Below are 13,411 nucleotides of genomic sequence, written 5' to 3' on the forward strand. Positions count from 1 at the left end.
CTTGTGTGCTGCATACATGTGCTGTGCCGGATCCTTTGCTGCCATGCTGGGTGGTCTCTACCCGGCCTCCACTACTGTGGGTGCCGGTGTTGGTGCCACTCTGACGGCCATTCAGTGTGTCAGTAACTGGCCGGTACCCATAGCCACCGATGGCATAGTTCCCATTGTTGCCATTCCTGTTGCCGTTGGTTCCGTAGCCGTTGTAGCCGTTGTAGCCGTTAGTTACTCTGTTGTATATCAGGGCTCCGTTCTCGTCCTCACAGAACTGGCTGACCAACTTGGACTCGAGAGCTGAGACAGAAAGACAGAAAGGGGAGAAGTCAGAGCCAGGGACACAGGGAGTGTTGACCCACTGTGAGACTGTTTAAGCCATGTTGGTCTGTTGGTTGGTCCACCGTTCCACTAGTGGAACAACTTTGTACAGACATTTATGGTCCCCAGATGATGTATCCTACAGAGCAGGGTTCTCAAACATATTACTTAAAAGCCTGCCTCAGATTTTTATGAAAAGGTCAAAGGTCCAGAATGATTGGCGATGACAAAATAACATTTAATCAATTAATTAACGGTGGTGTGAGCAGGTTAGCTTAGCTTAGCACAAAGCCTGGAAGCAGGGGGAAACAGCTAGCCGGGCTCTGTCCAAAGTTAAAAGAAATCCACCTACCAGGACCTCTGAAGTTGACAAATTGCGATTAGTTGTGTCTCATTTGTTTAATCTGTACTCAAACAGAAACCTTAAAACATCCTGAGTCTTGTTGTGACATTTAAACCAAATAAATGTTCACTATGATGGATTTAACACATTCAAAAAATACAGAGCAGGACATGTACAGATGAAAAATAAATCTGTCAGTGTTGAGTAGATAAACTTGTGTAACACCAAAACAATAGTGAAGGTAAGCTTCTCTAACCTGGCAGGGTGTTGAAGTCGTCAATGAGGAACATGTGCTCGGCGTCCGGGTCAGAGGCGATCAGATTCAGCTCTCTCATGAACTCAGCCTGCGTCGGGTCGGAGGTGTTCACAATCCCCAGAGCGAACATCTCAATATTGGCAGCATGTGCTTCTCGTACCGCCAGATCCAGCTTCACCGGCTCTCGCTTGTCCGTCTGCCCGTCAGTAATCACAATGGCCACCTTGCTGACGCCCAGGCGGGAGCTGTAGAAGGCCTCCTGGGTAGCTTTACGGATGGCCGTGCCGGTATAGGTGCCCTCTCCCATGTACGGGATGTTCCTGATGGCCTGCTTGATGTCCTGTTTGGTGACGTAGCGGGCCAAGTTGAACACCAGCTTCACCTCCAGGCTGTACAGCACAAGGCCAATCCTGGTGGCGTTGCGCCCCACTGTGACTCGGTCCACGAGCGCGTTTACAAAGTCCTTGATGATCTCAAAGTTCTCCGGGCCCACACTCTCTGAGCTGTCAATGACAAACACCAGCTCCATAGGCCTCTCCTTACACTTGATCCCACATCCTGGAATCACATCACATCAATACATGAGATCATGGCTGAAATGTCAGTTTGGCGAGGGTCACTCTGTGGAATCTGATCTGACGATTTGCAGATAAGATGAGACACTGGCTTAGACTCAGAAACTAAATATTCTCTTCTAACATTTGCGCTGCAAAGTCAATACTGAGAAGTGAAATAGATATCACAAGATACATTACCGCAGATCTCTTTGATCATTCGGATGATGTCCTCTCTCTGAAGGAAATACACCAACACAGCATGAGCAAATAAGTAAACACGAGCTGATAAAAAAGTCACTAAAAGAAGTATCCTTACCATAACACACTATGAAAATACTCCATTACAAGTAAAAGTCTTGCATTCAAAGCCTTACTTAAGTAAAAGTATGTATCACTAGCAAGTATCAAAAGTACTCAATTTACAGAAAAATGGTCCCTGTGATATCATTATATGTGATATTTTTGGATGAATATTACAGCTGTATTCATGTGGACATTGCAGTTTATTGCTGTACTTATTTCAACCCATAAAGAAACACTTAATCCATTCAAAATTGTGAATTTCTCCATTGTGAGATCAATAACGTCTAATCTAATCTAAAATGACCAAATTTGGAGATACGTGGTTTTCACTGGACGGGAAGGGTATGAAAACAGCTGTAATCTGTAAAGTTACTAAAACTGTCTGATAAATACAGTGGAGGAAAAAGTAAAATATTTGGCTGAAGGCTGCACAAAATGGAAATACTCAAATGAAATACCTGAGTAATGTCAGTACTAACCGTACCTGAATATAACACATATGAAAAAGAGAGAAGACTCACAGTGAGGCCTGCTTCACCTTTGACACCAGTTCGACCCTAAGACAATACAAAATCAAAAAACCAAAGTAATCATATTATTGTAAACGTGGCCGCGTCTCTGCGCACTCTAAATTCCATTTATTCAATAAATATTTGCTGAAATGAGGAATAAGACAATAAATGGACGAATAAAAACTTTATTCACTCACAGGTTGCCCCGGGGTTCCAGGGTCTCCCATATCTCCCTTGACTCCCTTCAGGCCCCTCTCCCCTCCCGAGCCACGGTCACCCTGTCACACAATGCACGGAAAAACGTCAGCGATTAGAAAAAAGTATGTGTGCACAAGCACAAACGTTCCAGACAACATGGCGACTCACTTTAGCTCCAGGAAAGCCATCTCCAGGTAGCCCCCTTGGCCCTGTCACACCCTGCGCCCCCTGTTCGCCCTGAATCAAACACATGAATTAACTGCTTTGCAGGTGCAGGGCAGTGAAAGACCAGCAGATACACAAAGGACAACAAATCATAGCCTACCTTTGGTCCTTGAATTCCTTGTCCTTGTGGCCCTGGTAGCCCTGGAGGGCCAGGCCGGCCCGTGTTACCCTGCAGCACAGAGGATACAGTGCAGTTTACACCACACTGGAATGGACTAAACACTCCCCCTTACACACTATTGCTAACAAAGCCCTGTCCTCTGGGTGTGTCCCACGTCAGTTTAAGACCTGAAAATCTGAAAAGAGCTGAACCCCAGACTGATGTCAAAGCTGCCTTTCATGTAGAAAATCTTTTGCAAGATGTCTGACTTAAAAAAAAAATCATGGAGGAAAACAACACATGTTATAATTCCAGTCTGGTTTCTGCAGCCCTTTTTTGAACCACAAGACTCGTGGTGTGGCATTTTATTTATTGACGCTTCCTTTCCTTTGTGATGGCCGGACCCACAGCCACACCCTCAACCCAAACACATCTGGTAAAATAATGTCCACATCACTTCACAGCTTCGCACTGACTTTTTTGTCAGATGTTAGTTAGATTTACGTTCAGTTGCAGGCAACTTTTATTCTAAGTAAACAGCAACAACGGTGATGAACAGTGACCTCTGTGGTCAAATGTTGTAATTACAGAAGAATTTTAAATCCTAAAATATTGCATAATTAGGATTAGAATAAGGAATCTATCTAATTTGGCCCACTTCAGATGTGGTTTATAATTAAAAATTTATTCAGTGTCTGGCCACGAGACTCTTGCTGAGAGGCGGATGAGTGAAATCTGTTCCTGTAAAGCCACTCACGTCATGATCCCACCACTCCTGGCTCTGACTCCACATCGACACACACACTCCTCCTTACAGGACTAGCAGCCAGAAAGCCATCATTTAAACTTTGCCTCTGTTTCTTGTCATTCTCGTTATCATCTGCTCATGGATCTGGCTTCCACATCAACTTATAAATGAAACCGTAAAGGCTGAGTTCAGCTGCCTCCATGTTTATTTCAGTAAATTGAGCACTATGGTTTGCTGTGTCGGCAATATCTAGCTTAAGTTTGCCAACATCAGCCACCACAGCTTACTGGTCACACCAGACCAGGTAAGGTTGTTGCAGAAACACTCCAGTATGTACCAGCAAGATTTTGTGACATCACAACTATTTTGGAGCCAATCATGGTCCGATATGTGACACAAGTGCTATGAAAATAAAACTTTAATTAATTACTAACTCATCGAACAATATTTGTCAACTTCCTGTATCTGAAGTATCATACAGATTTAAGTTCTTATTTTAAGGCAAACAGTATGCAAATCTGTTTTTGCAGAACTTCAAGCATAAGGTAGAAACTAATCCAAGAAGTCATGGTCCACTGGAATAAAAACCCACATATTACTCACTGCAGTCACGTTTCACACGTGTAACCAAAATGTATGTGAAACACACCGTGACACAGCTTGACATTCTTCTCGGAAATAACATTTTCAAGGTGAGGATTATCCCTGTTTTATAACACTGAGTCATGAATTTCTGACATTATCTCAACATGGTTAAGAGCTGAAGTCTGCCTCTGTGATCTGCTTTCTCACTGTCTCCTGTTTTATAGTCCTCAGTCCGCTGCATGATTGTGACAGCGCTGCAACCTGTGGAAACACTGGTCTGGAGCCTGCAGGGAATCTGGATGTGATATTTGAGGAAACGTGGGTGCTGGGTGTTGCTTCAGTTAGGCCTGTTAGGCCAAGTGCTTCTCATTACACACATATGTCCGCAGAGATTCACACTCTGCACCGATGTGTCAGAGTGCTGCGGGGAAAATCATGATGAACACCCTGAACAAATGAACAGGCAGTCTTTAAATATATACATATAAGGTCCCTGCGGTGGGCATGTTAGCACACAAGATGAAGCACTTTTTTTCCAATCTGGAACTGTCTGACTACGTAATTCTTCAGAGAATATGACTCAATCACGACCATCTGGTTGTATGTCAAATAAAATTACAGGAGGCTTTCTGCATAAGCAAATACATTACCATGTTGTCCTTGACGTGTGTTTGCAGTTAGCACTCATTTTTTAACGAGTTATAAGTCATTTCAGTTCACAGGCATGTACAGTCAGAAAAAGGTGAAAATTATGAAGTACCGGAGGTCCTTGGAGGCCTTCACCTGGAGGTCCTGGTAAACCAGGCAACCCTCGGAAGCCAACATCCCCCTGCACAGGAGAAAACACAGAGATGATATATGAACACTTACAACACAGACATTTACAATCCATCAAATAAATTAACTTCTGTGCTCAGTAAAATCCTGTTTCCTGTTATCAGTTTTCTCAAATAAATGACCTGACCTTTCACTGGGAAGATACTTTCACTTATCTTCAATGCTGCTCAAACACGGCTCTGAAATTGATTTTACAGTATTTGACAAGAGGTTCATTTCAATGCAAAATCTCTCTAAATGTGTCCTTGCATGGCACACTCAAACAAACCGCCTGTATCATGTGAGGTGGTACATCAAGCTGTTATGTATCCCTGTGTTTGTTTCCAACTGAATTTGAATCTTTTAATCTTACTAATCCTCATCAGCAGAGTCCGCAGTGGTCACTTCTTTAAGCTGGCACAAATACCCTAACCCTAACGAGGAAGACGGGTGCATTTCATGCAGATGTCAATTTTTGAAACAAGTGTAAATATAGATAGTGTCAGTCAAATAGTCAAAATGATGACTGTGACTCTTCTTCCCTGCGTCAGTTCACCTTTCCTGTTCTGTATCGACCACAAGCCTGAAATATTTATATCACTTGTATTTTAATCACCTAAAATACAGTAAGCTGCAGTAACACTGTAACGCTGCAGAGAATGAAACCATTAAACCAGAATTTACTCCACTGTAACACTCAATACGTTATGACAGCAATAAAATATTGGAAATGCATGGCAGAAGTAATGGTGAAGTAATTAGCAGTGATGTTGCAATGCTGCAGGAGATTGTTTGCACACATCTCACGTTCTGGTCCTTTTTTAAAAAGAAAAACAAGCAGAACTACACTGGTGTGCCAACTGCAACTCTTCAGCTTTTCTTTCTTTCTTTCTATTCCCTAACATGCGCTTACTTGACAAAGATATTTTCTGGGCTAACACATCCAGGTTCTCACCTTTGGTCCAGGGATGCCTACTCCCTCAAGACCGGGTTCTCCTGGAAGTCCAGGCAGACCAGGCGGGCCCTAAAGACATGGAGGTAGACATAAACAGTTATGGTGAAACTAGTGGAAACTCCAGTAATTAACTAGTCCTAGCCAAGAAATAGTCTGGCACATAGCCCCGTGTAAACAGAGGTGCACTGTTGTGTTTACGGTGTGGTTCGTGTACAGATTAAACAAGGTATTACGTGTTAATTACTGAGCTTTAGATGTGATATTGTTAACTTCGGACTGTGTTGTGCTTGCTGTTTCCAGTGCTTATGCTAAGATAAGCGAGCCGTCTGCCGGCTGTAGTTTCATATTTAGTGCACAAACATGATCTTCTCATTCAACTCTCAGCAAAAAAGCAATATATGAATAAGCAAATTTCCCAAAACGACCAATCTGCTCCTTTAAATCTCTTGTTAAGTGACCATATGTATACTGCCACTAGCCTAAAAGTGATTGATTTCATCCTGGTTTCCCCTACAGTGTCTCCCTTGCTGTGGTCTTAGTTAAGGAAAACAAGGAGGGAGATATATTTGAAGGAGATATATTGTACAGGGGTCAGCTACTGTAACGTTCAGTCATAAATGTCTCATTGATGGATGTATGGTTGAAAGTGATGGGTAGAATAAGGAAGACAAAAGACAGATGGATAGATAGCTAAATGTAAAGTGTAGATAGATGGTATAAAGGGACAGATTTACGAGCAGACAGGTGGGCATGTCAGTGTCTAAATCAGTTCCTCACCGTGGGGCCGGGATAGCCATCTCCTTTGGGACCGAATGGACCTGCAGGGCCTCGATCTCCACGGTCACCCTGCATCCAATAAATATGTAAAAGTCAATAATTCATTCATGCGAAGGATACAAAGTGATATCCAGAGTGGAATGTGGATATAAATGGACTCATGTGCTTCCTGCTCCTTGGCGTGCTTCTGTATTGTAAGTATTGTGCAATACATCAAAACCGGGGAGGTGGTTAAAACCATAAAACATGCTGTAGCATTTTACGAACTGAAATTTAAAAGGAGCAGGGACAGCACCACAGGATGTATGCAAATTTGTGTTTCCAGGCAGACGTCTTGACATCTTCTCTGTTGGTGCTGGGAAATGGTCTTTATGGTGAGGGATCTGCCTCACATTATATTCATCAGACCGTTCAGCTGTGGCAACATGTTTGCACTTGTTGAAAATCTGACTTGGAGTGTTGGTAGGTGCACATCCAAGACACGAGTTCAACAAAAGTTGAACGCATTGTTTTTTAGAAGAGAAGCTTCTACTGAGTGTTACCTTTGGACCAGGAAGTCCATAGCCAGTCTCCCCAATTGGACCAGGAGGACCACTTGGGCCAACATCACCCTAGAACACATGTTAGCACCCATTAGCTCTATATTGACACAACCCAATAACACCATTTTACAAAGATTCCTATCATAGTGCTGACATTCAGTGGTGTGATGTAATCAAGTACATTTTCTTACTTTAAATTGTACTCAAGCACAATTTCGCAATTTTTGCTCCAGAGGAAACAATGCGGACTGAAATCTTACATACAAAACCTGTGATGAGATCATAAAATATCATGCGTTGCTTTAGATCAAATCATTCATCGGTTGAGGCTGGATGAAGCTGCTAAAGGGCCCCAGGGCAAAAGTGAGCTATGGGCCCCTAATCAGACCCCCGGCCTACCAAGATGGTGTGGTTCAAACATTTATTTAGGAATATGCACCATGTCAGCATAATACGGACTGAACATTTTACACACTTATGGGTTTTTACTGCTGCAGCCATTATAGGTCTGGTATGAGCAAACCAAATCAGTTACTAAGTTAGTTTGATGACATCATGCCTCACAGTTAACCTGGGGTCTTTGAGGCCCCTTAAGGTTGGGAGCAGTTGGTAGTCCTAGTCCACAGTATATAAAGTGTGTCAGTACATTGTGTAAACAATAATTTTTGTAATTGCATTCAGCATGTTTACTGTACTGTAATGCATTCTGGTGCGAAACAGTGAATGTACACATACAGTTGTTTGTTAACTAGAAAACTCTGCATGGCACCTTTAAATAAAGGATCTGAATACTTCTTCCACCGTTGCTAAGACATAATTACACTAAACTGTTTCAAGAAACAATTTCATGAACAGCTCTTGGAAGGATTTTAACATCATTACCACTTGTTTTATGAACGTGTACTGGAAACATAACAAGGTTCCAAGGTTTTCTAATGATACTACAGTAGACCGGGAGTAGTTACCTTGGGCCCTGCGACGAAACGGCCTGGTGGACCAGGTAAACCCAGCCTGCCTTGTGTCCCCGGTTCTCCCTGATGAAGATGAATGCCAGCCAAGTTAAAATCATTAACTCTTAAATAATTAATCATTTTCTAGTAATTTTTTTTCTTCCATTTGGTCACAGACAGGGTCTTGGTGCAAATAATACTGGATTATTTAGTGCTTATCAGGGCTTAACAGCTCCTCACCTTTGGTCCTGAGGGTCCAGCAATGCCAGGTGGACCAGTCAAGCCCCTTATCCCTCTTTGGCCTTGGTCGCCCTTAAGGATCACATTGGAATACTATTACTAATCTGACAGTCATGACTGTACTTATTATTCATGTCAGCACTTGCTAAAGTTTTAGCAAGACATGCAAAAAAATGAGCAGGAGATGGCACTTTTTTTTACCTTTTCCCCCTGGGTGCCAATTCCAGGTGCCCCCTCTGGCCCCCTGAAACCTAGAGCTCCTGGCTCACCCTAAAGACACAAACATGCATGTTTTATTCCTTTCAGTGGCTTGAAACTGGAGCAAAGACACACATGTAGATACAGCTGGTGGTCAGCTAAACTACCTTCTGTCCAGGGGCTCCGTCCTCCCCGGGCAGGCCTGGCAAACCAGGCATTCCTGTTGATCCTGGTTCACCCTGAGGACAGGTTCGTGAATCTGTGTCAGTTTATGGATTGGAAAATTTAAGTACTGTAAAAATATAGGCGGTTGCTGTTTTGACTCACCTTAGCTCCAGGGTCTCCAGCTCCTCTCTCTCCTGGAGCACCAACTTCACCCGGCAAACCTTGATCTCCCTGTGAGACAAGACACATTGACAAAATAATTTTAAGAACTCATTCTCGGTCTTATTAGACACTGCTGCTAACGTTTTGCTTTCATTTCTGAGACCCTAAGAATGTTTTAACTAAATAATCTCACTAGGATTTTTGTGCAAACTAAAACTGTGGGCCTTAATGTTGCTGATTTGACTTTATCATCAAACACCGCAAGTGAATGTACAAACCTTGGATCCAGGCATGCCCTCTCCTGGTGCCCCCCTGCTCCCTGGTGGCCCCCTTGGTCCTTCCATGCCCTGCAAGGATAAATGGATGCAATAATAAAAAGACACAATAACCTTGGATCTTCATTGTCATTGGTCACTGAATGTATTCTGCTTTATTCAAGAAAGCAGCACTACAGTGGCGCTACATTGTGTCAGACTAGAGGAAGGCTAGCTTACATCATGGCGTTAAACTAATAAACTAATAATTATAAAGGTAAAAGAGTATTGCACTGATTTAGCATTGCAGTGTAGAGCGACCAAGCCCAACGGGACCCGTCGGAGGCTACGTTCAGACAAAAACTTAATGTAGCCTGAGCTGCACTCTCCTGCAGTCCTGTAACACTGTGGGACTCATGATGGACGATTTTGAATTTAAAAAAATAGCCAAAATTGATGCAGCAGAACCAGACATATTGTTTTTCCTTCATTAAAATCAGGCACCTTCATTACCCACTGTGCAACTCGACTGCTAACAGTTATGTCAGAGATTTATGCTATTGGTGGGTAATGTAGCTTCCAGCCTCAAACAGATGAGGATTGGGATACAGACAGCTACACATTTTTTTTAGACCCACCTGACCCTGACTCAAGTGACATCACTCAAGGATATTTATCAGACTTCACGCAGCTCCCTCTGGAGATACAAAGGGCTTCATGCATGAGTAGAGCTCAGTGGCAGTGCAGCGTGAGAGACACACACACACCTGTTTCCCCCTCTACCACATGTCAGTGAGCAGTGGAAAACAGCCACATTCTGACAGTAATTAACATGTGTTTTGATATCAGGGAAATGATCTTTGGCTCAGCTGTCAGCAGGAAACAATCTCCTCTGAGTCTCCAGCTGTTGCTCCAAAACACAAACAGCTATGCAACTTCTGCGCTGTATCATGTTGGTTTAATTGCGAAGGACAATCAGTCAGACCGACCTTCAATCACTCTATGTAATTTACCTTTATTCCTTTTATTTTGAATCCAGTAAAGCAAAAAATAAAAGCAAATAGCAAAAAAATGGTACTCAAGCCCCCTGTAGCTGGTGCCTGATCACAGTTCATTCATTCAGCAGCAGCAATAACCATATAGTGGCAGCTCTTTGTTCAGCAAGACTAAGAGTCTGCAGCCATGCTTAGCATTAGCTCTTTAGCACTAAACAAAGTACAGCTGATGGGAATATTATTAGTTTTGCTGTCATATTTGGTCATATTGGACAAACATTCTTAGTATGCAAAGGGAGCGTATTTGTCTTTGGTGGTAGTAACTTAAAAACACAAATCTTCATCATTGTTTCCACATACTCTGTTTTACATGTAGACACAGAAACTGGAGTTCTGAAAAATCTGCGATCAATAAGCCGTTTTAAAAGATGTGATCTATATCTCAGTGGATGCACAATATCCACAATAATTTTTTACAGTCCCTTCACCAGACTGGTATGGAATTTACATTAAGGATTAACATGCAAATCTGTAATTTTCTGACGGTTTAAGCCACAGTGGGAGTTACTTTATCAAAGTACTTGCCTTCTCGCCCTGTATGCCTACTCCTGGGAGGCCGAGGGGCCCTGGAAGACCTGGAGGGCCAAAATCCCCCTACAAGTACAGATAACAATGGAGGTTAATGATGATAACAGCATGTAAATGTTAATAGTATGTGTTTCATAATTTATTGCATGTGGAAAAGCACCCAACTGTAAAGGATTCTTTTCCTTTTGGCTCAGTAATGGATATAAACTGTAATTACATTGCATTGAGTACACTGCAGTAAAATTTTTTGTATGTATGACATTTAATCTTTTGATGTAATATCTTTTCATCTGTTATATGCAACATTAATACCATAAACTTATGATGGTAATGCCCAGAAAACCCTGCAGGCACTGATTTGCCATTACCACATGGAAACATTGCAATTGTCTGTGATGAGCTTCACCACAAGGCTACAGTAAAACTGTCAGCACAATCTGAGCCAAGAGCTCCCATGTAAAAATCTTCCTGTTTTTTAAGACTCATGTTTTCTGAGGGAAACGGTTTCATTCATTCCCAAATGTTAACGTCATATTCTGGTGACATAAAATGAATTATGCAACTTTAAAACACATTTTAAATCAACTCAAAGTCTCCTAGTCATGTCCTATCAACGTCTGTCAGCTCAGAGATTGCCAGATGGCTGCAAAAATCTGCAAACACATCTCAAACTGTAGCAAGAGTACCTTTATGTAATTATATGACCGTGTCATTGCAGAGCTAGCTTTCCCACATTCATCAGCCCAAAACTGTGAAGCTGAACTCCTCCTACAGCCTTGACCCTGATTCATCACCTGTAGACTGTGACCTCCTATATAACACAAGACCGAATGCATTCAGCGGTGGCTCTGGCAACTCTTGGCCTTCTTTGCAACAGGACTCTGGCTTTATCCTCATGTCTGTATAAACGTATTTCAGCCAGGCGCCTTATTTACAACCTCTCTGCACTCTACCTTGTCTCCTTTGATTCCCACGCCTGGTTGTCCTCTGGGCCCCCGTGGCCCCTCCAAGCCTCGCTCTCCCTGTGAACACAGACGGAGAAGTTATTGCATTTGTTTCTTGAAATAGCAGTCAACATATATATGAAAAAAAGACAATCGAAGAGCATGTGAAGGATAATGGGAAGGCCAGAAAATGCCATGTTCCTCAGGGCAAGTCAGACAAACACAAAATCTTCTTTTCACGACTCACATTATGTGATATCCACGTTGAGTCCACATCGTTTCACAGCAGACTATAGAAGCCAAATGTGGGCATTGAGATTGAAGGTTGGGTAAACGTTCCTTTTTAATTCCTGTTTATGTTGATGTCTACACGTCAAGCTTGGGCTGAAGCTGATGGACAGCACTGTTTACAGAGGCACTATCCAGACAGAGATGTTTTACTGTCAGACAAGTTTGGCACCAAGTGTGAGTAAATTGTTACTGCACATCGTTACCACAGAAACCAACACAATGTCCCTAACAAGTCACTGTGAGCAATTCCAAGTTTTAAATCTGACATTAAAGACCTGTCTGTCCCAAAATGTTTGTATCCTGATGGTCCCCTCCCCCTGGATGTTTGACATTTACAATATGAAATGATGGACAGCATCTACAGTTTGTCATGAGAGAACTGTTTTCACATTTCTCAGCTGAAGGGGGAACGCCTCTCTTTTCTCCCCCCGAGATATTAATCTATGTGAGTGATTTGTGACATTATAAATAACGGAGATCAGTCCAGTACGCCTGTTTCATACTTAACACCCAAATACATACCATTTCATAACCGCAATGTAGAAATTTAAGCCCTCCATAGTACTGAACAGAGACAAGATGAACAGTCTACAGCCATGCTACTGGCTCTGTGAGGCTAAATGTTAGCATGCTAACATTTGCTAAGTAGCTCTAAACACAAAGTACAGCTCAGGCTAATGGGAGTGTAAATAGTTTGCAGGTGTTTGGACATGAACCATATGGATAAATTATACTTTTGACCTGATGTTGGCAAGTTCAGTCATAACAATTGCTATAACCAAAGTTACAAGAACTTATTCTCAGCTGAACTTGAATGCCTGAACCAAATTTCACAGCAACAGCTATTGAGACATACGTTAAAACCACAAATGTGAACCTCATGGTGGCGCTATAAGAGCAGTCAGGGGATCACCAAAGTCATTAGGATTGTAAATAAAAGTCCTCAGCACTCTGCTTAATCCCCTGAGAACAGTTTGCACCCAAAGTGGCAGCCTTTCATGTCAGGTTAAATATTCGGTTCAGTGCAGACGCCCACTTACACTCAGCTTACTGTTCCAGATAACGTGTTGTTTCTATGCCCATCGAGATGATAGGGGAGTTTTCCAGCCAGTTCAGTAAACGTTTTATATGACAGACTATGTAAATATATGAGGATGTAACAACTACATGATAATGGTACATACTAAAACACAGTGTGAGAGTAGTACAAGTAGGGAGTCAGTCAGCTGGCTTAGTATCTATCTTAGGTTTGCCAACATTAGCCTTAGTAGCTACTGGTCATACCAGACCAAGGAAGAATGTGTTTTTTCTTCTTTCAAAAAGGAGACTGTCCCACTTTAAACCTGTGGCTTGTTCTATGTTAGCTGCTCATTGTGTATAACTAGGCCAATAGTG

General features: G+C 42.4%; 1 protein-coding gene across 1 annotated transcript in view; it reads right to left on the minus strand.

Annotated features, from left to right (window-relative positions):
- Nucleotides 1-13,411, minus strand: part of LOC121627148 (collagen alpha-1(XXVIII) chain-like) — a 29,784-nt gene that overhangs the window by 3,353 nt on the left and 13,020 nt on the right. Inside the window, exons 15-33 of the mRNA XM_041965838.1 lie at nt 11,735-11,803; nt 10,779-10,847; nt 9,223-9,291; nt 8,945-9,013; nt 8,785-8,856; nt 8,621-8,689; nt 8,420-8,491; nt 8,195-8,263; nt 7,230-7,298; nt 6,688-6,756; nt 5,911-5,979; nt 4,900-4,968; nt 2,807-2,875; nt 2,650-2,718; nt 2,481-2,561; nt 2,293-2,328; nt 1,667-1,703; nt 912-1,469; nt 17-291 (exon numbers count right to left, since the gene is read on the minus strand). Coding sequence (XP_041821772.1) covers nt 17-291; nt 912-1,469; nt 1,667-1,703; nt 2,293-2,328; nt 2,481-2,561; nt 2,650-2,718; nt 2,807-2,875; nt 4,900-4,968; nt 5,911-5,979; nt 6,688-6,756; nt 7,230-7,298; nt 8,195-8,263; nt 8,420-8,491; nt 8,621-8,689; nt 8,785-8,856; nt 8,945-9,013; nt 9,223-9,291; nt 10,779-10,847; nt 11,735-11,803 — 1,959 coding nt within the window. The remainder of the gene's footprint in view (nt 1-16; nt 292-911; nt 1,470-1,666; nt 1,704-2,292; nt 2,329-2,480; nt 2,562-2,649; nt 2,719-2,806; nt 2,876-4,899; nt 4,969-5,910; nt 5,980-6,687; nt 6,757-7,229; nt 7,299-8,194; nt 8,264-8,419; nt 8,492-8,620; nt 8,690-8,784; nt 8,857-8,944; nt 9,014-9,222; nt 9,292-10,778; nt 10,848-11,734; nt 11,804-13,411) is intronic.

Source organism: Chelmon rostratus, chromosome 24 (genome assembly GCF_017976325.1).
Source record: "Chelmon rostratus isolate fCheRos1 chromosome 24, fCheRos1.pri, whole genome shotgun sequence".
Lineage (NCBI taxonomy): Eukaryota > Metazoa > Chordata > Actinopteri > Chaetodontiformes > Chaetodontidae > Chelmon > Chelmon rostratus.